The 27,033-nt window shown below is 41.9% G+C and overlaps 1 protein-coding gene across 1 annotated transcript; it reads left to right on the forward strand.

Annotated features, from left to right (window-relative positions):
* Positions 1 to 8,313: 8,313 nt before the first annotated feature.
* LOC106613937 (histamine H3 receptor) lies at positions 8,314 to 25,680 on the forward strand. Its single transcript, XM_014216777.3, has 3 exons — positions 8,314 to 11,144; positions 11,657 to 11,823; positions 23,086 to 25,680. Exons 1-3 carry the CDS (start codon positions 10,892 to 10,894, stop codon positions 23,941 to 23,943), a joined length of 1,278 nt encoding a protein of 425 aa, XP_014072252.1. The 5' UTR covers positions 8,314 to 10,891; the 3' UTR covers positions 23,944 to 25,680.
* Positions 25,681 to 27,033: the final 1,353 nt, after the last annotated feature.

Below are 27,033 nucleotides of genomic sequence, written 5' to 3' on the forward strand. Positions count from 1 at the left end.
TTCATAGCCTTGATGTCATTATTACCATGCCAACTACAGTGCCTTCGGAAAGTTTTCAGACCCATTGACTTTTTCCACATTGTTACGTTACATACAGCCTTATTCTAAAATGGATTATAAAAATTATAATCACACAATACCCCATAAAAACAAAGCAAAAACAGGTTTTTAGAAATGTTTGCAAATGTATTAAAAACAGAAATACCTTATTTACATAGGTATTCAGACCCTTTTCTATGAGACACACAGATGTCTATATAAGGTCCCACAGTTGATAGTGCATGTCAAAATAAAAACCAAGCCGTGAAGTCGAAGGAATTGTCAGTAGAGCGTCGAGACAGGATTGTGTCGACTCGTGTCAACTCTTCCTAGAGCTGGCCTCCCAGCCAAACTGAGCAATCGGAGGAGAAGGGCCTTGGTCAGGGAGGTGACCAAGAACCCTATGGTCACTCTGAAAGAGCTCTAGAGTTCCTCTGGAGATGGAGAACCTTCCAGAAGGACAACCATCTCTGCGGACTCCACCAATCAGGCCTTTATGGTAGACTGGCCAGATGGAAGCCACTCCTCAGTAAAAGGCACATGACAGCCCGCTTGGAGTTTGCCAAAAGGCACCTCAAGACTCTCAGACCATGTGAAGCAAGATTCTCTGGTCTGATGAAACCAAGATTAAACTCTTTGGTCTGAATGCCAAGCGTCACGTCTGGAGGAAACCTGGCACCATCCCTACAGTGAAGGATGATGGTGGCAGCATCATAGTGTGTTTTTCTTTCTGTGGCAGGGACTGGGAGACTAGTCAGGATGGAGGCAAAGATGAACGGAGCTAAGTACAGAGAGATCCTTGATGAAAACATGCTCAGTACCTCAGACTAGGGCAAAGGTTCACCTTCCAACAGGACAACGACCCTAAGCACACAGCCAAGACAACGCAGGAGTGGCTTCGGTACAGGTCTCTGAATGTCCTTGAGTGGCCCAGCCAGAGCCTGGACTTGAACCCGATCGAACATCTCTGGAGAGACCTGAAAATAGATTTGCAGTAACGCTCCCCATCCAACCAAACAGAGCTTGAGAGAATCTGCAGAGAAGAATGGGAGAAATTCCCCAAATACAGGTGTGCCAAGCTTGTAGCGTCATACCCAAGAACACTCGAGGCTGTAATTGCTGCCAAAGGTGCTTCAACAAAGTACTTAGTAAAGGGTCTGAATACTTATGAAAATGTGATTATTAATTAGCAAACATTTTTAAAAAAAATGTGTTTTAGCTATGTCATTATGGGGTATTGTGTGGGGGAAAAATTATTTAATCCATTTTAAAACAAGGCTGTAACCTAACAATGTGGAAAAAGTCAAAGGGTCTGTAGATGTTGAAAAGAGGTGCATCAGTGACTTGTATGTGTGGAGGCCTGGAGATGCTAAACGTGTTTATGTTAATTAACGGTAAATTACCGTGAGACCGGCAGTCTTTTGCATGACAATAACCGGCTGACAAAATTTCATGATCACCACAGCCCTACTTGTGACTGTGACCCATTCTTGCTGCCAAAAAGGTTTTGGATATAGATTGGTTTTAAGCCATCTCTTTCTCACACGTACGCACGCACACACACACACACACACACACCTTTTTCCCTGCTTTTGTCATCCACCATCACACCTGTTGAATATCAATTCAACTTTTCACTGCTGCTTCTCTTCTTTAAGATTTTTTCTCATCTCTCCTGTCAGTATTGTTGCTCTTCTCTGACTTTTGGTGTGTCAATCAACCCTCGGGCTAAAAGACATTGGGTGGCCTCCATACACAACACATTAGCAGCGTCCATAAGACTGTTGAGGTACATGTAGGCCACCATAGGAGAAGTGTTGAAGGTAGTAAAAAGTTATAAAAGTTCCTGATCAAATAACAATATTAATATCAAAACATTTTCAAACAGTAAGAAACATGTAATTATCTCAGAGGCTCATTTTTGTACATAATAATAGTTTCTTCCATTTCTCCATCAGGGTTATCACTTAATAACTGTCATTACATTATATTACTATGATACTTAACCTGATCGTCTCTTTTGGCTGAATCACTGACAGCGAAATACACACTAGAGAGCATTATGGCTTTTTGCAAAAACCCAGTGATCCGAAAATGAGGTTCAAATACAGTGTTCCATCCACACATACAACTGTGGTGTGTACTGTGTACATGCTAATGTGTTTCCTGTTTGACTAAGTGCCTTCTAGGAGACCAGAGATTCCTCTTGTGGGTGATGGTGTTTGCCTGAGTGAAGCCTACTTCTAAGGCCTTCAGTAGCAAGAACATTATTATTCTCAGGGTATAGATTGTTTTCATTTCCTGACTCAAAGGTCACTTATTATAAGAGTGGACCTTTAAATTAACTGACAGTACACATTACTGTCAGTTTTACGATACATACCGGTACATATGTTTGAGTGTATTTCTTACTAATAGGATGTTTGAGTGTATGTCTCCCATAGCACACACACACTTAAACACACCACCTGGTTGATGGACTGCTGAATCATATAACATTGGATGGTCAATTGTAATAGTTAAGTCATATTGACAAAGTTGTTGTGAAGATGGGGAGAGGTATGTCTGTTATAAAAAGATGTTCTGTGTATTTTACACAAATCAACTGTACTAGTTGATCAGGCTCTGGTCTTGTCCCAATTTTGATTATTGTCTGATAGTATGGTAAAGTGCAGCAAAGAAAGACCTAGCAAAGCTGCAGCTGGCTCAAAACAGAGCAGCACACCTTGCCCTTAACTGCACATACAGAACTAACATCAACAACAAGCATGCCAGTCTTTCCTGGTTGAGGGTTAACGAGAGGAACTGCTTCTCTTCTAGTTTTTATGAGAAGTATTACTGTAAGAAAAATTCCAGATTGTTTGCATAATCAAATAACATTCAGCTCAGACACCCATACATAAGCCACCAGGGGTTTCTTCACAGTCCCCAAGTCCAAAACAAATTCACTGCACAGCTCAGTATTTTACAGAGCCATGATGCCATGGAACTCCCTTCCATCTCCAATTACTCAGGCAAATAGCAACATTACCTTTTAAAAACAAATATTAAACAATATTTCATGGATTGGCGGGAACTGTGAGGGGTTAAACACACACAGACACACTAACATTTTTATTTTGGCGTTGTTGTATTGTTTGTACTTTTATTATATATTCTTTGTTGTTGTATTGTTGGTATATTGTTGTATTTTAAGTTGGTGTGACTGTCCTTGTCTATCAGTGAATCAGTGTTTTGTTTCTTGTCCTGTTTTGTGTTTTTTTGTGGACACCAGGAAGAATAGCTGCTACTTCGGGCAAAAGCTAATAGGGATCTGAATAAACCAATAAACCAATAGTAGTAACACATTAGATATATTCAATTGGGAAGTGTCAGTAGGATGGGAGGCAATTTGCATGAAAATGCTTGATTTGAATTTCATATCCAACATGCCTTTCATATGGTGATTCACAATGATGTAAAAACAATCTCCATAATTGGGGCGAGGAAATCAAATCAGTATTTTACTTTTGCATGAAGAAACCTGGAGTAAAAGAATAAAGGGATGGTAATGCATCAGTTATTTTTCATCTCTTTGAAGTGGACCGATGAGGCTCAAACATAAGGGTCTTTAGGAAGGAAGTGTTAGGAGAGAGCATAGAGAGAGTCTATAGTAGTACACAGAGAGACCATAGAAGTACATACAGGGCCGGGGAAAAGAAACTGCATTTTAAACTACAAATTGCAAATTTAGACTCATCAGACCAAAGGACAGATTTCCACCGGTCTAATGTCCATTGCTTGTGTTTCTTGGCCCAAGCAAGTCTCTTCTTCTTATTGGTGTCCTTTAGTAGTGGTTTCATGGCAGCAATTCAACCATGAAGGCCTGATTCATGCAGTCTCCTCTGAACAGTTTATGCTGAGATGTCTGTTACTTGAACTCTGTGAAGCATTTATTTGGGCTGCAAACTGAGGTGCAGTTATCTCTAAAGAACTTATCCTCTGCAGCAGAGGTAACTCTGGGTCTTCCTTTCATGTGGCGGTCCTCATGAGAGCCAGTTTTATCATAGCGCTTGATGGTTTTTGCGACTGCACTTGTAAAAACGTTCAAAGTTATTGAAATGTTCCGGATTGACTGACCTTCATGTCTTAAAGTAATGATGGACTGTCATTTCTCTTTGCTTATTTAAGCTGTTCTTGCCATAATATGGACTTAGTTTTTTACCAAATAGGGCTATCCCCAAATACAGGTGTGCCAAGCTTGTAGTGTCATACCCAAGAAGACTCGAGGCTGTAATCGCTGCTAAAGGTGCTTCAACAAAGTACTGAGTAAAGGGTCTGAATACTTATGTAAATGTTATATTTAAGTTTTTATTTTGAATAGATTTGCAAAAATGTCTTAACCTGTTTTTGCTTTGTCATTATGGGGTATTGTGTGTAGATTAATAAGGAGAGAAAAAACTACTTAATCAATTTTAGAATAAGTGTTTAACTTAACAAAATGTGGGAAAAGTAAAGGGGTCTAAATTCTTTCCAAATGCACTGTTTGTCATAGGCTACAGTAGGCTACTAAATAACGTTTCCAGTGGCACACTGACTAATGATGAAGATGAAACCATACGCTACTCATGGTGATGGCTGATGCACTCGTTGTGGCAATAGCCTATTTTAAGATGATCTACTTTGAAAAACGGTGCTGCTGTTAGCTACAAATTGGGAGTTGTTGAGGCATTTTTTCTATTGGTTCTACAGACATCTGTAGTGTTCTCTTTTCAGCAGTAGGCATTTTCTTTCTGTACGTTTTCCCCACGATTGTATTTTGGAAATCTGCAAAAGGCAAACCGACAGCCGAAACCAATCATAGAAATAAAATCCATAGATGGTAGTTCCCATTCAAATCAGGACTGGCATCCATTGATAGCGTAACCATGAGTTTAACAGTCAAATTACCAGGGTAAAGCCGTGCGTACACTACAAGATTTTGGCCCGACGTTTAGCTTTCCCAGACAAGTTTTTGAGATCGGAGACAAAATCTACATGTCGTTGCCTACTCCGGGCGTGCGGCCGTCACCAACGCTTGTTTAATGTAAGCGGTTCAGAGACGCAATCTGAGGGCTACCGAACTCATATTTGAGCAGTCCCAGAGGCCCCAATATTATATGTTTGATTTTATCGGCACAAAATCTACAATGCTCTTCTAGTGTGAGATGTGCAACGACATGTTTTGAGAACAGTGATGAGCAATAGCCAATGAGAGCTCACCTTAGAAGAAGCCAGTGAGATGATTACGTTGTTTCACATCACCCATAATGTGTGGACTAGAGATGGAGCGATGACTACCACTAGTATGCGTTTGTACATGCCTTTAATCAAAGCCAAAGTGTCAAGTCGTTACAGCTCTGTAGTTCACAATGTTATTCAATTCAACATTTTGGCTAGATGTTTCAACTCTATATGGCAAGCGTGAATATATGACTGAAAACAACTAAGGCTGCTTTCAGCCACAGCTCGTTGTAGCTACGTTAAATTTAATCAGATCATTGTTTTCTTGAGACAGCATGGAATCGAGAATCCTCAAGACCAAGTGAAGAATCTTGTAATGTAGTGTGACCCTTGTCTGTACCACATCGTTTAGTATGCGCACCACTACGTTAGCAAGACAAAAAAAATGACAGGAAATAGTTTAGCATTGTTAGGATTTTGAAAGTCGTGTAGTGTACACCCGGTTTATTAAGAGGTTACAAAACTCTTCTATGGATTATACATCTATGGCACACATGCTGTCCAAACGGCAGCCTTCCTGACTGTAGGCATATCGACAACTGGCAAAATCAAGAAAACACTTGAGTAAACAAATGATACATTTTATGGTATGGGGTGCATTTTCCTGGCAAGCTGTTCTCCAACACCCTTTTAAGACCATTTATGTTGGTGTTTCCATAATTTTGGCAGAGACCACTGTTAGGGTTGAACTGGCTATTTGTATGCATAACCTTTATAATATACCGGGGAAGCTATGCTACAATATTAAGTATATAAACTACAGGTAAATTAAATGTTGAAGACAAGAACTACAACCGGCAACAGGAAGTGTGTCACGAGGCTGGGACCAGCCTGCACGCCGACGATAGGAGGAGCAAGTTTAAACCACGCTCCTCCTCGCTCTGACAGGCCAGCAATGAGCGGGAACTATCTCTGTCAGAAAATAAAAGAGAGAACAAAGGAGGAGTCGTTCTCTTTCCTGTTTGCCCTGCGAGGTGTCACAGAGAGACCGTATACGAACGACATATTTACCATACACGTGTTTGCATTAATTAAAGTACAGATAAATTAGAAGTTAATATGTACTGACTATTTTGTTCTGATACCAGAAAAGAACTGTCGCAACATTAACACCACTATGTGCTTGTCATAACCAAATTTTTTTCCTAAACTATTGATCCCCTGTGGCTAAATTATGCTCTCTGCTGAATTTTGAACATTGAGAGCGGGCTCCTGTGGTTGGATTTAAAATTTAAATAAAAACATGTAACTACGGCTTGGGCCCAGCCCCTGACTTACACAACTGACAAGTAAGATTGATTTATTATGCAGTTTCTTTATTTTAATTGTATTAATCAGTCACCCAATCAACGCAGGGCCCCCCAGTTACCCACATGGACCCCCTACCTACTCTCCTCCTCCCATCTGATTAGCAGAGTGGCAGCAGTAGGCTGTCTACACTCACTGAAAGTGGGCTCCTGAGTCTTCCTGTGGTTGTATATAAGGGAAAGGGGGATACCTAGTCAGTTGTACAACTGAATGCCTTCAACTGAAATGTGTCTTCCACATTTAACCCAACCCCACTGAATTAGCGAGGTGTGGGGGGCTGCCTTAATCGACATCAACGTCTTCGGAGCACAGGGAACAGTGGGTTAACTGCCTTGCTCAGGGGCAGAACGACAGATTTGTATCTTGTCAGCTCGTATATACTGTATGTATATGTGTGTATGTGTGTGTGTGTGTTTATACAGTTGAAGTCGGAAATTTACATACACTTAGATTGAAGTCATTAAAACTCGTTTTTCAACCACTCCACAAATTTCTTGTTTACAAACTATAGTTTTGGCAAGTCAGTTAGGACATCTACTTTGTGCATGACACAAGTAATTTTTCCAACAATTGTTTACAGACAGATTATTTCACGTATAATTCACTGTATCACAATTCCAGTGGGTCAGAAGTTTACATACACTAAGTTGACTGTGCCTTTAAACAGCTTGGAAAATTCCAGAAAATGATGTCATGGCTTTAGAAGTTTCTGTTATGCTACTTGACATCATTTGAGTCAGTTGGAGGTGCATCTGTGGATGTATTTCAAGGCCTACCTTCAAACTCAGTGCCTCTTTGCTTGACATCATGGGAACATCAAAAGAAATCAGCCAAGACCTCAGAAAAAAATTGTAGTTCTCCACAAGTCTGGTTCATCCTTGGGAGCAATTTTCAAACGCCTGAAGGTACCACATTCATCTGTACAAACAATAGTACGCAAGTATAAACACCATGGGACCACGCAGCTGTCATACCGCTCAGGAAGGAGATGTGTTCTGTCTCCTAGAGATGAACGTACTTTGGTGCGAAAGGTGCAAATCAATCCCAGAACAACAGCAAAGGACCTTGTGAAGATGCTGGAGGAAACAGGTACAAAAGTATCTATATCCACAGTAAAATGAGTCCTATATTGACATAACCTGAAAGGCCACTCAGCAAGGAAGAAGCCACTGCTCCAAAACCGCCATAAAAAAGCCGGACACGGTTTGTAACTGCACATGGGGACAAAGATCGTACTTTTTGGAGAAATATCCTCTGGTCTGATGAAACAAAAATAGAACTGTTTGGCCATAATGACCATTGTTATGTTTGGAGGAAAAAGGGGGAGGCTTGCAAGCCGAAGAATACCATCCCAACCGTGAACCACGGGGGTGGCAGCATCATGTTGTGGGGGTGCTTTGCTGCAGGAGGGACTGGTGGACTTCACAAAATAGATGGCATCATGAGGGAGGAAAATTATGTGCATTTATTGAAGCTACATCTCAAGTCATCAGTCAGGAAGTTAAAGCTTGGTCGTAAATGAATCTTCCAAATGGACAATTACCCCAAGCATACTTCCAAAGTTGTGGCAAAATGGCGTAAGGACAACAAAGGCAAGGTATTGGAGTGGCCATCACGAAGCCCTGACCTCAATCCTATAGAAAATGTGTGGGCAGAACTGAAAAAGTGTGTGCGAGCAAGGAGGCCTACAAACCTGACTCAGTTACACCAGCTCTGTCAGGAGGAATGGGCTTTTTTGATTCACCCAATTTATTGTGGGAAGCTTGTGGAAGGCTACCCGAAACGTTTGACCCAAGTTAAACAATTTAAAGGAAATGCTACCAAATTCTAATTGAGTGTATGTAAACTTCTGACCCACTGGAAATGTGATGAAAGAAATAAAAGCTGAAATAAATCATTCTCTCTACTATTATTCTGACATTTCACATTCTTAAAATAAAGTGGTGATCCTAACTGTACATACATCCCAACTGTACATACAGTTGAAGTCAGAAGTTTACATACACCTTAGCCAAATACATTTAAGGTCAGTTTTTCACAATTCCTGACATTTAATCCAAGTAGAAATTCCATACCAGGCAGTGATGCAACCAGTCAGGATACTCTCGATGGTGCAGCGGTAAAACCTTTTAAGGATCTGAGGACCCATGCTAAATCTTTTCAGCCTCCTGAGGGGGAATAGGTGTCGTCGTGTCCTTTTCACGACTGTCTTGATGTGTTTGGACCATGACAGTTCGTTAGTGGTGGACACCAAGGAACTTGAATCTCTCAATCTACTCCACTACAGCCCCGTCCATGAGAATGGGGGTGTACTCGCCCCTCCTTTTCCTGTAGTCCACAATCATCTCCTTTGTCTTGATCACGGTGAGGGAGAGGTTGTTATCCTGGCACCACACTGCCAGGTCTCTGACCTCCTCCCTATAGGCTGTCTCATATTTGTCGGTGATCAGGCCTACCACTGTTGTGTCATTGGGAAATGTAATGATGGTGTTTGAGCCGTGCTTGGCCATGCAGTTATGGGTGAACAGGGAGTACAGGAGGAGACTGAGCACGCACCCCTGAGGGACCCCTGTGTTGAGGATCAGTGTGGCATATGTGTTGTTACCTACCCTTACCAACTGGGGGCGGCCTGTCAGGAAGTCCATTGATCCAGTTGCAAAGGGAGGTGTTTAGTCCCAGGGTCCTTAGCTTAGTTATGAACTTTGAGGGCTCTATGGTGTTGAACGCTGAACTGTAGTCAATGAATAGCATTCTCATGTAGGTGTTCCTTTTGTCCAGGTGGGAAAGGGCAGTGTGTGGTGCAATAGAGAATAGAGATTGCATCATCTGTGGATGTCTTGGGACGGTATGTAAATTGGAGTGGGTCTAGGGTTTCTGGGATAATGGTGTTGATGTGAGCCATGACCAGCCTTTCAAACTGCTCATTTTAAAATGGCCTTTTATTGTTCCCAGCACAAGGTGCACCTGTGTAACGATCATGCTGTTTAATCAGCTTCTTGATATGCCACACCTGTCAGGTGGCTCGATTATCTTGGCAAAGGAGAAATTCTCACTAACTGGGATATAAACAAATTTGTGCACACAATTTGAGAGAAATAAGCTTTTTTGTGCATATGGAAATTATTTGGAATCTTTTATTTCAGCTCATTAAACATGGGACCAACACATGTTGCATTTATATTTTGGTTCAGTATATTAAGTATTTCCTTAAAGAAAAAGTTTTTTGCTGCCTCTTGGGCCCCCCACGGGCCTTAGCCCAGGGGCTTCAGCCCTGGTAAGCCCCTGCATTAAACTGGCCCTGAGTACATAGAGAGACCATAGAGCAGAGATTCCTAATAGGAAGTCTGCGGACCAAATTCGGCACTTTTTATTTTATTAAACAATGGTACATTTAAGCCACTCTACCTTGGAAACAGGTGCATTTCATTGCAGTATTGATACACTAGTATTTAAACATAACTGTGGTCAAGCAAAATTGCAGAATGGTTTTGGCCACAGTTGAATTTACTCCCCTTACAGAGTTAGCGTGGGATGCTTCCAGCTGTCTGGGGACATAGGCCTATACTCAGGCAGGAACCATGTGTCAAGTGCACCTGTTTTTTGTGTGTTTTATTCTAGGATAAAAATATACACAAAAACAAAGATACATGAAACCACCTTATTTTACACTCTCAATCCGTGTGAGATTTTTTTTCTCAGGCTACCTCGATAAAAAAATCCAGCCATCATTATATTCAATGGTTTTATTCCAAGTAGAATACTTTTTCAAGCAGAAAATTCGTTTTCGTTTTCCATGTACATCCAGTCTACACTCTTCAGTGACAATTCTTGCTCCCGTGCAGGGCAGCGTATAGTAAATGCGCTACAAAAAACCGACTAGATATAACGTTGCGCGCTGTAGGTTAATTTAGTTTTCCATAATACCATAGACGCAACCTTCTCCATTGCACACTGAATTCAACGCGCTCGCGTCGCTCACTAAAAAGTAGGGTAGCACATAAAGCCGAACCTATGCTCCCGTAAACCGCCCGGTCACCTTTGAGGACAGGATAAATCACGTCATCCTGCACGACAGCAGACACTGACAAATATAGTTTTAAATCTGTTGGAAGAAATTCCTTTCATTCAGAAGTCAGCTTTCATTTTCAAGACGACATTCGTATTCGTTTTTCTGCGTCTCTTTTAACAAATGCTCCAATCTTTAGGGGATATCTATGGAAATCACATTGATGAATAGTTTCATAACGAAGGCAAGTGTAATGGTTTTATTATAAGATTAGCTATGGGAGCTAATATCCTGGAATCTAATATAAGCACCAACTTCACTCCTGGCGGCGACACGTGGACAGTCCACGAAACTGGAGCGGCTCACCCGGGCTATATGATGGTGATTCTGGCCGTGCTTATGATTATTCTGGTAGTCGTGGTTGTGGCTGGCAACGCACTTGTTATCCTGGCTTTCATTGTTGACAAGAGCCTACGAAATCAAAGCAACTACTTCTTCCTCAACCTTGCCATTTCAGATTTTCTTGTTGGTGAGTAGTCTATTTTATTTATCTATTTTATCTATCCTGTCTGTCGGTCTGCTATCTAATCTATCTGTCGGTCGGGCGGTCTAGTAATGGCTCTGGTGGGATAATTCCATTTTTTTGTTCATTAAGCGATATAAGACACTGTCAAGTGCCATCATAATGGATAATAATTGTGGAAAGTAAAGAAATGTTTTTTTTTGTATTAACTTTGAAAGAATCTTAGCAAAAGGTTTTCCACGAGGACATTTATAACGGATGTATAAAGCTCTTGAATAATTGATGAATTCATGAATGCAAATTAAAACCCAACACACCTTTGGTAATAATTTTTCACACACAATGCTGCCAATACTTTTTCACACACAATGCTGCCAATACTTTTTCACACACAATGCTGCCACTTGCCAGCAGGCTTGTTTAGAAATTAATTTGCTGTGAAAATGAATTCTGGCATTGATTATGGAGCTATGCAAGCATTGTTCGGGGTTCAGTCTATACACAGTGTGTCCTTGCAGGTGCATTCTGTATCCCTGTATACATCCCCTACAACCTGACAGGCCGCTGGGTGCTGGGCAGAGGTCTCTGTAAGCTGTGGCTCCTCATGGACTACTTGCTCTGCACTGCCTCTGTCTTCAACATAGTCCTCATCAGCTATGACCGGTTCCTCTCCGTCACCAGAGCAGTGAGTATAGAGAGCTACCGTGCCACATGCAGGCATGCATGCACAACGTGCACACATGCACCCACATGCACGGTAACATGCAAATGTGAAATGCTGTTTCAAATGCAGCTACTGCATGTTTTACTGTTCATATGGCCATCCTGCCATCACGCAACTGCTTTACTAGGCCCATTACCAATACAGAGGTACTGCAGAATGGTTTGACAGCCACTGCCAGTAGGACTAAAGGTTGACTCAGCGACGTGACGTAGATGCAGAAAGTAAACGGCATGGGTCAATTTCCACAAAAACTAAGAGCGTTGAAGCACGAGGCTCAACTTCTCCACTGAAGCAAACCCGTGCACATGTAAAGATATTGTGTGTGACCGTGTGAGAGTGAAGTATTGCATGTCTCATCTCAATATCTGCGGTGCTGCTCGTGACAACGTAATTTCGCTGAGTCTACCTTTAATACGTGTCTTGATAGGATGCACAGTGTTGCGGTGGCACAGACTCTGAATGAGCTCTGTTGGAAGTCCAGACAAAGTGGGTCGGTCCTTGTCGACCAGCGTGCTACTCTTTGATCTTCATCTGCTTTGGGGATGCTATCCCTGGATACTCTGGTCTGAATACTAAACTGGACATTGCTTTATCAATCGTATTGAGGTCGCAATTGTATTGAGGTCTCCCTTGTAAAATACCTCAACATCCTGGATAAATAAAGGTTAAAAATATTATACCCCCTATGTTTTTTTTGGGGGGGGGGGGGGGGGGTCAGTGAATCTAAAACTTTTCATTTGTCTACATACTCCAGCATTTTGGATTTGAGATCAAATGTTTTACATGATGAGACAGCAGTTGCGGATCTAGACCATTTCAACTGGGGGGGGGGGCAAGCTGGGACCAGTTGTACTGTTAGAGGGGCCAGTTACATTAGACGTTATTGTTGTCATATCGTTTTCTTCACTGCATTGAAGGCATTAGCAGGCAAAAGACCATGTTCATAATCACCATCGTTGCCACTGTCTAATAACGGATGTAAAAAAAGAACAATAGCAAAAATGTGTTATGTAAAAATTATTTCATATTCCACATTTAGGGGGGCCACAAGGGGGTCCAAAAATTGTTGTGAGACAGTACAGACAGTACAGAATGTCACATTTTATTTGAAGGTATTTTCATACACATCTGTTTTACCGTTACTTGTAGTGTATACATTTAGTCAAAAGTTTAGTATTTGGTCCCATATTCATAGCACACAATGACTACATCAAGCTTGTGACTCTACACATTTGTTGGATGTATTTGATGTTTGTTTTGGTTGTGTTTTGGATTATGTTGTGCCCAGTAGAAATGAATGGTAAATATTGTATTGTCATTTTGGAGTCACTTTTATTGTATAGAATGTTTTTTGAACATGCCAAAATGAATGTGGATGCTACCATAATTACAGATAATCATGAATGGATTGTGAATAATGATGATTGAGAAAGTTACGGATGCACCAATATCGTACCCCCAAAACATGCTAACCTCTCACCATTACCAATAATGGGAGATTAGCATTTTTTTGGTGGGGGTATGATATTTATGCCTCTGTAACTTTCTCACTCATCATTATTCAGGATCTGTTATCATGGTAGCAGCCGCAGGAAGTAGGGGAGCTGCCGCATCGCCTGGAAAATCAGAATAAACTAATAATAAATAAATAAAAATCACAGGAGTTCATTGGGCCTAGGGTTGTAAAGAGTCAGAAACTTTCCAGTCATTTTCCGGAAATTTTCCATGGGAAGTTATGTCCGGGAATTTTGGAAATTTTGCTTAAATTCATCAAAAAGTTAGCTTATAAGAGTGAACCTGTCACGCCCTGACCTGAGAGAGCCGTTTTTCTCTGTTTAGTTAGGTCAGGGTGTGATATGGGGTGGGCATTCTATGTATTTTGTTTCTATGTTTTGGCCAGGTATGGTTTCCAATCAGAGGCAGCTGTCTAGCGTTGTCTCTGATTGGTAACCATACTTAGGCAGCCCTTTTTCCCTCCTTGAGTTGTGGGATCTTGTTTTTGTGCAGCTGCCTTTGAGCAGCCCCAAAGCGTCACGGTTCTTTCTGTTTTACCTGTTTATTATTTTGTCCGGTTTTCCTTCAATAAAGTATGTGGAATTACCGGCACGCTGCGCCTTGGCTTATTTACGACAGGGAGTTCGAGGACAGTGATCGTGACAGAACCTTTTTTTTGTGGGATACACAAGGCAATTCTAGGTCTTGTGGCATATTTTGGTTAAACTATCCCCAATTCAATGGAATCGCAACCCTCTGTATGCACAGTGTATTCTTCCATCACATGTACAGCTGATTCTCAAGATCTTTCACACTAATGAGATGCTATTGAGCCCACACTACTACACTGTCTGAGCCAAGGACTACATGCTTTCTGGTAAGTTTTGATTACAATACTGGGTGGGGTGAATATATTGTATATGACGTACATAGTTTTTTTGTTATTTTAGTAAATAGTAGCCTACAGCAAAGTGTGTTTAAATCATTTCTAACTTGTTAACAATTTCTGTTACTTAGTTTTTGCTACCATGTGGGTTTTAGCTTGCTTGAGCCTGCTAACTGAGGAGTGTTAATTCACCTGTTTCATTTTAAAACATTTATCTTACAAAGGAGTTGTTTAATCTAACTGCTTAACTATTTATCTGATCATGGAATTGTATTGGTTGTTTTTTTTACTATTTTTTCCCTAATCTTTACAGGAGAATGCCACGGGCACTCTGTAGTTAAAATGGCGCCGGAGGAGATGGCCGCCGTTTTACGGTCTCCTAACCAATTGTGCTATTATGTGGGGGTTTTTTCACGATATTTGTAAATTATTTTGTACATAATGTTTCTGCCACCGTATCTTACAGAAGAAAATAGCTTCTAGATATCAGGACAGCGATCACTCACCTCGGATTAGACAAAGATGTTTTCAACAACAACAACAGCAGCAAGCAGGACTCACACGATATTCTCCAAACACCCCACAGGGCAGACATCCCAATTATTCGCAAAAGGAAGAGACGCAGAGGAAGAAGAGCCGGATGCCTCGTCCGGACCCGCAGAAGGCAACTAGGAAAGCCGTTACCATCAATATTACTCACCAACGTGCAATCATTGCAATCATTGCACGTTGACCACGAATATCCTACCAACGGGACATCAAAAACTGTAATATCCTATGTTTCACGGAATCGTGGCTGAATGACGACATGGATATTAAGCTAGCGGGATACACGCTGCACCGGTAGGATAGAACAACACACTCCGGTCTGTGCATATTTGTAAACAACAGCTGGTGCACGGAATCTAAGGAAGTCTCTAGATTTTCCTCGCCTGAAGTAGAGTATATTGTGATAAATTGCAGGCCACACTACTTGCCTAGAGAGTTCTCAGCTATACTTTTCATGGCTGTTTATTTACCACCACAGACAGATGCCGGCACTGAGACCGCAATCAGCCAGCTGTATAAGGAAATAAGCAAACAGGAAACCACTCACCCAGAGGCGGTGCTCCTAGTGGCCGGAGACTTTAATGCAGGGAAACTTAAATCAGTTCTACCAAATCTCTATCAACATGTTAAATGTGCAACCAGATGGGAAAAAATTCTAGATCACCTGTACTCCACATACAGAGACGCGTACAAAGCTCTCCCTCGCCCTCCATTTGGTAAATCCAACCACAACTCTATCCTCCTGATTCCTGCTTACAAGCAAAAATTAAAGCAGGAAGCACCAGTGACTTGGTCTATAAAAAAATGGTCAGATGAAGCACATGCTAAACTACAGGACTATTTTGCTATCACAGACTGGAACATGTTCCGGGATTCTTTCGATGACATTGAGTAATACACCACATCAGTCACTGGCTTTATCAATAAGTGCATTGAGGACGTCATGCCCACAGTGACTGTACATACATACCCCAAACAGAAGCCATGGATTACAGGCAACATTCGCACTGCGCTAAAGGGTAGAGCTGCCGCTTTCAAGGTGCGGGACTCTAACCCGGAAGCTTACAAGAAATCCTGATATGCCCTGCGACGAACCATCAAACAGGCAAAGCGTCAATACAGGGCTAAGATTGAATCATACTACACCGGCTCCGACACTCGTCGGATGTGGCAGGGCTTGCAAACTATTACAGACAACAAAGGGAAGCACAGCCGCGAGCTGCCCAGTGACACGAGCCTACCAGACGAGCTAAATCACTTCTATGCTCGCTTCGAGGCAAATAACACTGAGGCATGCATGAGAGCATCAGCTGTTCCGGACGACTGTGTGATCACGCTCTCCGTAGCCGACGTGAGTAAGACCTTTAAACAGGTCAACATTCACAAGGCTGCGGGGCCAGATGGATTACCAGGACGTGTGCTACAGGCATGTGCTGACCAACTGGCAGGTGTCTTCACTGACATTTTCAACATGTCCCTGATTGAGTCTGTAATACCAACATGCTTCAAGCAGACCACCATAGTCCCTATGCCCAAGAACACAAAGGCAACCTGCCTAAATGACTACAGACCCGTAGCACTCACATCCGTAGCCATGAAGTGCTTTGAAAGGCTGGTAATGGCTCACATCAACACCATTATCCCAGAAACCCTAGACCCACGCCAATTTACATACAGCCCAAACAGATCCACAGATGATGCAATCTCTATTGCACTCCACACTGCCCTTTCCCACCTGGACAAAAGGAACACCTATGTGAGAATGCTATTCATTGACTACAGCTCAGCGTTCAACACCATAGTACCCTCAAAGCTCATCACTAAGCTAAGGAACCTGGGACTAAACACCTCCCTCTGCAACTGGATCCTGGACTTCCTGACGGGCCGCCCCCAGGTGGTGAGGGTAGGTAGCAACACATCTGCCACGCTGATCCTCAACACTGGAGCTCCCCAGAGGTGCGTGCTCAGTCCCCTCCTGTAGTCCCTGTTCACCCACGACTGCATGGCCAGGCACGACTCCAACACCATCATTAAGTTTGCTGACGACACAACAGTGGTAGGCCTGATCAACGACGAGACAGCCTATAGGGAGGAGGTCAGAGACCTGGCAGTGTGGTGCCAGAATAACAACCTATCCCTCAACGTAACCAAGACAAAGGAGATGATTGTGGACTACAGGAAAAGGAGCACTGAGCACGTCCCCATTCTCATTGACGGGGCTGTAGTGGAGCAGGTTGAGCGCTTCAAAATCCTTGGCGTCCACATCAACAACAAATTAGAATGGTCCAAACACATCAAGACAGTCGTGAAGAGGGCATGACAAAGCCTATTCCCCCTCAGGAAACTAAAAAGATTTGGCATGGGTCCTGAGATCCTCAAAAGGTTCTACAGCTGCAACATCGAGAGCATCCTGACCGGTTGCATCACTGCCTGGTACTGCAATTGCTCGGCCTCCGACCGCAAGGCACTTCAGAGGGTAGTGTGTACGGCCCAGTACATCACTGGGGCAAAGCTGCCTGCCATCCAGGACCTCTACACTAGGCGGTGTCAGAGGAAGGCCCTGAAAATTGTCAAAGACCCCAGCCACCCCAGTCATAGACTGTTCTCTCTACTACCGCATGGCAAGTGGTACTGGAGTGCCAAGTCTAGGACAAAAAGGCTTCTCAACAGTTTTTACCCCCAAGCCATAAGACTCCTGAATAGGTAACCAAATGGTTACCCGGACTATTTGCATTGTGTGCCCCCCCCCCCACTCTCTGTTTATCTTATATGCATAGTCACTTTAACTATACATTCATGTACTTACTACCTCAATTGTCCCGACCAACCTGTACTCCCGCACATTGTCTAACCGGGCTATCTGCATTGTGTCCCACCACCCGCCAACCCCTCTTTTTACGCTACTGCTACTCTCTGTTCATCATATATGCATAGTCACTTTAACCATACCCACATGTACATACTACCTCAATAAGCCTGACTAACCGGTGTCTGTATATAGCCTTGCTACTCTTATTTTCAAATTTCTTTTTACTGTTGTTTTATTTCTTTACTTACCTACACACACACACACACACATACCTACCTTTTCTTCCACACTATTGGTTAGAGCCTGTAAGTAAGCATTTCACTGTAAGGTCTACACCTGTTGTATTCGGCGCATGTGACAAATAAACTTTGATTTGATGTGTGGAGACATTTCACTGCAGCTAATGTAGAAGGAAAAGCTATCTACATTTGCAAATACTGTGCCAAATCATATGTGAAGAATGCAACAAAGATGCAGAATCATCTGGCTAAGTGCATAAAGTTCCCTCAGCGCTCACAACAAGCAACCTCTGACAAAAGTCCCTCTACTTCTATTCGAGGTGAAAATGATGAATCATGCACCTTATCGATAGCAACAGCTCATGGTCCTCCTGGAATCAGAAGTTTTTTGACTCAATGGAGGAACGTTGTCAGAGAAATTATGAATGTCTAGCTCAAGCTGTGTATGCAACTGGTTCACCTCTGATGCTCACAGGCAATGTGTTGGAAGAGATTTCTGAATGTTCTTCGCCCAGCATACACCCCTCCAACCAGACATGCTTTATCTACTCATTTGCTGGATGCAGAGTTCAACAGAGGTCAAGTGAAGGTCAAGCAAATCAGAGAAAGCAACCTGTATTGCAATCATCTCTGATGGGTGGTCAAATGTTCGTGAGCAAGGAATAATTAACTACACCATCTCCACCCCTCAACCAGTATTCTACAAGAGCACAGACAAAAGGGACAACAGACACACTGGTCTCTACAATGCAGATGAGCTGAAGGCAGTGATCAATGACCTTGGACCACAAAAGGTATTTGCACTGGTGACAGACAATGCTGCGAACATGAAGGCTGCTTGGTCTAAAGTGGAGGAGTCCTACCCTCACATCACACCCATTGGCTGTGCTGCTCATGCATTGAATCTGCTCCTCAAGGACATCATGGCACTGAAAACAATGGATACACTCTACAAGAGAGCCAAGGAAATGGTTAGGTATGTGAAGGGTCATCAAGTTATAGCAGCAATCTACCTCACCAAGCAAAGTGAGAAGAATAAGATCACCACATTGAGGCATCCCAGCAATATCCGTTGGGGTGGTGTTGTCATGTTTGACAGTCTCCTGGAGGGGAAGGAGTCTCTCCAGGAAATGGCCAAATCACGGTCTGCCGATATGGACAGCCTCATCAAGAGGATCCTCCTGGGTGATGTATTTTGGGAGAGAGTGGTACGCAGCCTGAAACTCCTGAAACCTATAGCAGTAGCCATTGCACGGATTGAGGGAGACAATGCCATCCTGTCTGATGTTTAGACTCTGCTTGCAGATGTAAGAGAAGAAATCCATACTGCCCTGCCCACTTCACTGTTGCTCCAAGCAGAGGAAACTACAGTTCTGAAATACATCAAAAAGCGTGAAGACTTCTGCCTGAAGCCCATCCACACCACAGCGTACATGTTGGACCCCAAGTATGCTGGCAAGAGCATCCTGTCTGGTGCAGAGATCAACAAGGCCTATGGTGTCATCACTACTATGTCTCGCCACCTCAGCCTGGATGAGGGCAAGGTTCTTGGCAGTCTGGCGAAGTACACTTCCAAGCAAGGGCTTTGGGATGGAGATGCAATACGGCAGTCGTGCCAATATATCTCATCAGCCACCTGGTGGAAGGGACTTTGTGGATCTGAGGCTCTTTCCCCTGTTGCCTCCATCATCCTCCAAATCCCACCAACATCAGACACCTCAGAGCGCAACTGGTCCTTGTTTGGGAACACACACACCAAAGCGCGCAACAGGCTGACCAATACAAGGGTTAAATTATTGGTGGCCATCCGGGCAAATTTGAGGCTTTTTGAGCCTGACAACGAGACATCCTCAACAAGGTTGGAAAGTGACATTGAAGATGAGGCCTCAGAGTCTGATGTTCAAGAGGTGGACATTGAGGAGGTCCAGGGAGAAGACATGGAACCCTGACAGGAAGACAACCAAAGCTTTAGTTTCTAGACTATCATTTTACAGATGTATGTTGAAAACGTTTTTGGGAGATGCTATGGATCATTGGGGGATCATTCAATATTCCCTTTCTTTTGTTGATCAGTGAAATCATCCCGTGTGAAGAGTGAACTCATTTAATTAAAGTTCAATTCGTAACTAAATGGTTTTTTTTTTCTATTGGAAGGATTTCATCATTTGCAATTGTCTACTTATGATAAGGTCAAATGTTTTTATTTCTGTCTCCATATTATATGGTAAATATATCAAATGCAAAAAACATCTACATTTAAATGGTATTAATATTAATTTGCATATATTTCCGTTAATTCCCATATATTCCCCAAGGAAAGTTTCCACCGCTGAATATTCCCCAAAATGTGCAACCCTAATTGGGCCTTTACTAGTATTAGTGGACCGATATAGACGTCTGTAGCGTGGGCGCAAATATATATTTTTTCAGCATCTTCACTTTGCCACAAAAGGTAGTTGCATAAATAAGCAATAAGGTACGAGGTGTTGTGGAATATGGCCAATATAACCACAGCTAAGGGCTGTTCTTAGGCATGACGCAACGTGGTAAATTGGCCATATGCTACAAACCCCCGAGGTGCCTTATTGCTATTATGAACTGGTTACCAATGTAATTAGACAGGTACAAATAAATGTTTTGTCATACCTGTGGTATATGGTATGACAAATCAGCCAATCAGCATTCAGGGCTCGAACCACACAGTTTATAATTAAGAACATTATCTTGCAGGATTCAATAGTTGGAATTGTAAGAGTTGTTGCCCTGTCCCTTTCTCTGTGATTGTCATTCTAATGGAATCCAGAAAGAACAAACCCTGTCCTCAAACATTCACATCAAACGGTGTAAAGCTATGGGCAAAGACACAAAACATCCGCATCAAATTAAATATTTTTCTTCATCAAATAACAGTATTTGTGCAGTATTAATTTACCATCCTTACAAACCACTTAATGGAAAATGGAAAAGGAATGAATAGACCGTTTCAGTTTTCACATTGAAATAAGTTGCATTTCAAAGTGTTTCATGAAACTGGAAAAGAAATATCAAGTATTTCAATATTCCACAAGTAATATCAGATGAACTGTTTAGTACAGATAATCATCAGACTCAAGTTGCAAATGCTGGTAAACACTCAAATACTGTACATTTAGTTTAAATATTTTAACATAAGTTGTGCACTTGGCCTTTACTAGTCCTGTATTAGCAGACCATCTATAGACATCTTCAGTGCAGGCATTTTTTTCTCAGTGAACCCCCCTCCCCCCTCCATCGTCAAAAAGAATGTAGCACCCCCACCCCCAAACTACTTCCCGCGGCTATGGTAGCATCCACATTAATGTTGAAGTGTTCAGAAACATTATGATATTCTTATTTACAATAAAAGTGACTCCAAAATGACACAATACATTATTTACCATTAATTTGTATTGGGCACAACCATAATCTGAAACACAAACAAAACAAACTGCAAATGCATCCAACAAGTGTTTAGAGTGACGTAGTCATTGCATGCTAGGAATATGGGACCAAAAACTAAAATTTGGACTAAATTTAATACACTATAAATTAATTTGTCCAAATACTTATGACACCTTCAAATTGGGGACTAGATACATAAAGTGATTTCATTTCTAAACGATAAAACAGATATGTATGAAAATACCCTCAAATAAAAGGTGACATTCTGTACTGTCGCCTCATATAAAACATTTGGTGTCAAATCCAAAATGCTGGAGTACAGCTTTACTGTCCAAATATATACATAGAGGAGTGTACTTCATATATATTCCATGTGAGTATGCAGAGCATTCAGAAATGTAATGTTAACTAAATAGTTTTGTTGCCCTGTAAAGGGGCACTCTCTAAGCATGATATCATAGCCCAATCGCTCTCAACCATTCATCTTAAATGCTAGTTTTGGCCAATCAAATGCAAATCAATTTATAACATTTTTGACATGCGTTTTTCTGGATTTTTTTGTTGTTATTCTGTCTCTCACTGTTCAAATAAACCTACCATTAAAATTATAGACTGATAATTTCTTTGTCAGTGGGCAAACGTACAAAATCAGCAGGGGATCAAATACTTTTTTCCCTCACTGTATCAGTAGGTTATAGATTTTAGGTATGTAAAGGGTCACTATACTTTATCTGGAGCTGCATAAGTGAATGTGTCACACAATATTTTATCATAATAAAATATCGTTATTTACATTCAAACATTCTACAAAGTTTAAAAGGTTACTTTACAGTGGTTGCAAAGTTTTCTAATGGAATATTTTTCTGGTTCCCTGATTAACAATGAATATATATTAATACATAATAAAACAAGTACAGTACAGTGCTGCATGTAGTCTTTGATATTGAGTTACAATGATGGAAAATAACCCCTGTCTGTAGAGTGCATGTTTGATCTTGTTAGTGCTCCCAGTGCTCACAGTCTCCATGATTGACAGCAAAGTCAGTATACCTAGACGCAGCCATGACAAACAACAAAGTCAAGTTGTTCAGTTTGATGACATTGATTTTGATGACATCTCAGCAATTGTTGTTTATTTGATAGCCAGGAAAAAGACTGCGAGAGACAGAGGTAGGTGGGGGATCGGTGACAGAGAAAGGGAGGTGAAGATAAACAAAGCAAACAGAGAGATAAGGTGAAATGGAAATGGAAGGCGAAAAGCTCATTCCTGGGTGAAGAGAATGGTGATGATGAGAGGGAGAGAGCAGACAGACAGATGTGCCTCCACACTCTCCTGTATTATTATTCAGTATCACACTCAGCCTAAAGCTCTCTTGCTCCTCTGGCTTCACTGACACACCATGGAGGAGGGGCTCTTGAACCCTATCACCCAAGGAAATAGACCTCCCCCATAGGTCCAAATAATGCCTTAAAGTAATGGATCCAATACACCTCTACAAATGTTTATATTTATTTTACCTTTATTTAACTAGGCAAGTCAGTTAAGAACAAATTCTTTTTTTCAATGACAGCCTAGGAACAGTGGGTTAACTGCCTTGTTCAGGGGCAGAACAACAGATTTTTACCTTGTCAGCTCGGGGATTCAATCTTGCAACCTTTCTGTTACAAGTCCAACGCTCTAACCACTAGGCTACCTGCATTGAGAGATATGGAATTGATTATGCAGTTTATTACATCTGTATTAAAAAAAAAATTGTGATATTATTATTAAATGTTACTGTGAGGTATTGTATGCTATTTTTCTCACTTCACTTCTCTACTTCCAGGTGAAATATAGAGCTCAGCGGAGCATGACCCACCATGCTGTGGTGAAGATGGTGGCTGTGTGGGTGTTGGCCTTCCTTCTCTATGGCCCTGCCATTATCTTCTGGGAGCTGGTTGTGGGTAAAAGCATCGTTCCTGCCGACGAGTGTTTCGCTGAGTTCTACTGCACCTGGTACTTCCTACTCAGTGCGTCTACGTTTGAGTTCTTCACCCCCTTTATCTCTGTGACCTTCTTCAACCTGTGCATCTACCTGAACATCCAGAGGAGGAACAAGAGCAGGGCTATCCGTAAGGAGGACACCAAGGCACACAGGGACAGGGGCAGTCTCAGGGACGGGGGTGCTACCTTGTCTGTGTTTTTTGTCAAGACTCGCAAGGTATCATCGAGCGAGCCAACTGCTGTTTCAGAGGTGATAGAGGAGGACGAGGAGCTGTCGCCATCCTCCAGTGGGGAGCCCAGCAGCGGACACACCTTCATTCAGAGAAAGAAGGGCCCTTCCTGCAGGAAAACTTCCAGGCTCCTCCAATTCCAGGCCCCCACCGGGCCCTCCAGCAGGAGCTCAGAGGGCTCCCGCCTCTCCCGCGACAAGAAGATTGCCAAGTCGCTGGCCATTATAGTGTGCATTTTCGGGATCTGCTGGGCACCATACACCCTACTGATGATAATACGAGCGGCCTGTAGTGGGCGATGTGTGGAGCACTACTGGTACGAGGTGACTTTTTGGCTCTTGTGGCTGAACTCTGGTATTAACCCTTTCCTTTACCCTCTCTGCCACAGCAGCTTCCGAAGGGCTTTTGCTAAGATACTGTGCCCCAAGCGTCAGTGTGTCCAACCTCACATTGAGACCCAGTCTTGCTAGTGATGCAACGTATGGCTGGCTGGGAGTCACTGGAGTGAGAAGACTACTGCAAATGGATATGGATTTTGTTTCTCAGACATTGTGGAATGATGTGTACATAGCTCAGCCATGAATAGGAGTGTGAAACCATTTTTTTTAGATACTCACTTTGGTCTTTGTTATTCAAATATGATAGAAAAAATGTTATTACTGATATCCCTATGTTTTTTGTTTCAGACACATTAAATCCTTCTATGTGCCAAGTTTGAAACTTGCACTTAGAGGGTAAAACCAAGTGTTTGTATTTACATTTCAGAAGTGAATCTACATATACTGTAATATTGAAATACTACTTGTTGTAGATATATTTGTTGTGTTGTTGCTAATACATTCTGGTGTGAATAGCATAGGTGGCGATGCTCCTAGGACTGGGAGGAAATCTCAAATCTTATCAGTGCTTCGTGTCTCTGCCAGTTATAGATCTGAATGGTACTGGTATACTTGTAAATGTGCTATGTAGAAAAATATTTTCAGTGTTATTTTCAGTGAAATGTGAAAGAATAGTTCAGTGTAATACCAAATGAAGTGTTCCTTGGTGTGTGTGATTTCCATGTGTTTACCCCTACTTCTACAACACTTTGTTGCGAACACAGAGGTAATATACAGATGTAGGATCTTAATTTGAGCCAGTTTGCTACAGCAGGAAAATAATCCTGCAGCAACAGGAAATGTGAATTATGATGTAAGTTATATTTAATGGACATTTTGGTAGGGGTTCCTACATTTTTCATAAGGGTAAATCAAGTCTTCAAGTTCAAAGTGGAAATTACAAACTTCAGAAGCCTTTTTAAACCTCAAATACACTACAAAAAAAAACAGGTTTTTAGAAATTATTTCAAATGTATTAAAAATAAAAAACTGATATCAAATTTACATAAGTATTCAGACCCTTTACTCAGTACTTTGTTGAAGCACCTTTGGCAGCGATTACAGCCTCGAGTCTTCCTGAGTATGACACTACAAGCTTGGCACAACTATATTTGGGAAGTTTCTCCCATTATTCTCTGCAGATCCTCTCAAGCTCTGTCAGGTTGGATGGGGAGTGTTGCGTCTACACTCAGCTAACCCTGCACTGAAATGTCATAAAAAAATATTTTCTGTAATGTGCTACGCTGCTAGATTAACAATTCTTCAATCATGGATAGATGACACTAAACCTGGTGGCTCAGAAATCTGTTATGGTTGTTTCCCCTGGAAAGACTGACTTCTGTCCCGAAATTACGTTGAACCAAGGTGGAATAGATGTTGAATTGACGTCTGTGCTTATTGAGTTGATGAGATTTTTGCATATCTGAAGCCCTGTAGGTTCGATTTATAGGAGAACAGTGTGTGAATATATTGTTGAAGGGGATTGCCAACCCATAACCCACCAAGCATCTGGGTGTTGCTGTTTTGCTACCATTGGAAATCAGTACTTTTAATCATTTGTTTGGGTAGGAAGTGGAATAGGGAGAGGGGTGGGAAATTATTATGACATTGAAATAAGCTTTTTCTTTATCATGGAAGCACATTTGTCAAAAATAAAAAATGTAGATTACAGTGACGTTGCTATTTTTTGTTCGTTTTTTTTGTCCCCCACGATAAAATCGGGGAGGGGACCGTGCATCTTTCGCCATCTTTTTTGAAAAATGTGTCTGTATTTTGTATATGTCGATTGCTCCGTGTTATTGTTGGTTTTGTCTGTATGGAAAACGTAAAATAAAATGATTGAAAGCCTTGTGTCCAGTGGTAGTCAGGTGCTAGGTGTGGATAAACAAGGCTAGATAGAGAGGGTGGAATCTGTATAGATGGCTATTTTCTGCAACAATATTGTCATAAACAGAATTAGCAGCATTTTACAAAACATAAACAACCAGAAACGGCAGGGCTTTTCACATATACCCATCAAAACATGTTCTGTTCATTTGGAAATGATAATTGGAGTCTGCCAGTGTGAATGGCTTTTTGAAGGGATGAGAAAGTCAATAAGATTTTGGGGCACTTTTAAAAGGTTAGCAGATGTTGGGGAAAAATCGACGGAGGTTTTAGTGACCTGGACAGAGACAGCGGTGGACTTGCAAATGGAAAACAAATTGAGCAGTAGCACCATTGACATTTGTTTCTGTTCACAGCAGGAGACCTGGAAATCCAATACTGTCAGGCTCTCAAAATAGTGTGAATTGAGAGTGCATGGTCTAGCTACACCTGTGCATATTCTACATCCAACTTACTATTGTAACCAACTGAACTAGTGGGTCCTTTTTACCACAAGTGTTGGACCATAGCAGGTTTTTTGTTCATTTATGAGAATTTCACAGGAAATACACTATATATACAAAAGTATGTAGACACCCCTTCAAATTAGTGGATTTGGCTATTTCAGCCACAGACAGTGTATAAAATCGAGCACACAGCCATGCATTCTCCATAGACAAACATTGACAGTAGAATTGCCTTACTGAAGAGCTTAGTGACTTTCAACGTGGCACCGTTATAGGATGCCACCTTTCCAACAAGTCAGTTCGTCAAATTTCTAACCTGCTTGAGCTTCCCCTGTCAACTGTAAGTGCTGTTATTGTGAAGTGGAAACGTCTAGGAGCAACAACAGCTCAGCCGCGAAGTGGTAGGCCACACAAACTCACATAACAGGACCATCGAGTGCTGAAGCGCGTAGCTACACTCACTACCGAGTTCCAAACTGCCTCTGGAAGCAACATCAGCACAATAAATGTTCGTCGGGAGCTTCATGAAATAGGTTTCAATGGCCGAGCAGCCGCAAACACAAGCCTCCACCATGCAAAATGCCAAGCGTCAGCTGGAGTGGTGTAAAGCTCGCTGCCATTGGACTCTGGAGCAGTGGAAACTCGTTCTTTGGAGTGATGAATCACGTTTCACCATCTGGCAGTCCGATGAATGAATCATACTTTTGGTCATGTAGTGTAGTTAAGTGATGATAATGATAATACTGTGTAATCACACTCACACATAATTTGTGAATCCTTCTTTGTGTGTGTGCATGCGTGTTGTGTTACCAAGGCAATTATACTTCCATATCACAATAAGAGCTGTGAT

Source organism: Salmo salar, chromosome 10 (assembly GCF_965601325.2).
Source record: "Salmo salar chromosome 10, fSalSal1, whole genome shotgun sequence".
Classification (NCBI taxonomy): Eukaryota; Metazoa; Chordata; class Actinopteri; order Salmoniformes; family Salmonidae; genus Salmo; species Salmo salar.

What these genes read in the sequence shown, in the direction of transcription:
- LOC106613937 (XM_014216777.3), top strand. Translation starts at nt 10,892, where the DNA reads ATGGGAGCTAATATCCTGGAATCTAATATAAGCACCAACTTCACTCCT. An exon ending in CATTTCAGATTTTCTTGTTG is followed by an intron (nt 11,145 to 11,656) that starts GTGAGTAGTCTA and finishes GTGTCCTTGCAG; the next exon opens with GTGCATTCTGTATCCCTGTA. An exon ending in TCCTCTCCGTCACCAGAGCA is followed by an intron (nt 11,824 to 23,085) that starts GTGAGTATAGAG and finishes CTCTACTTCCAG; the next exon opens with GTGAAATATAGAGCTCAGCG.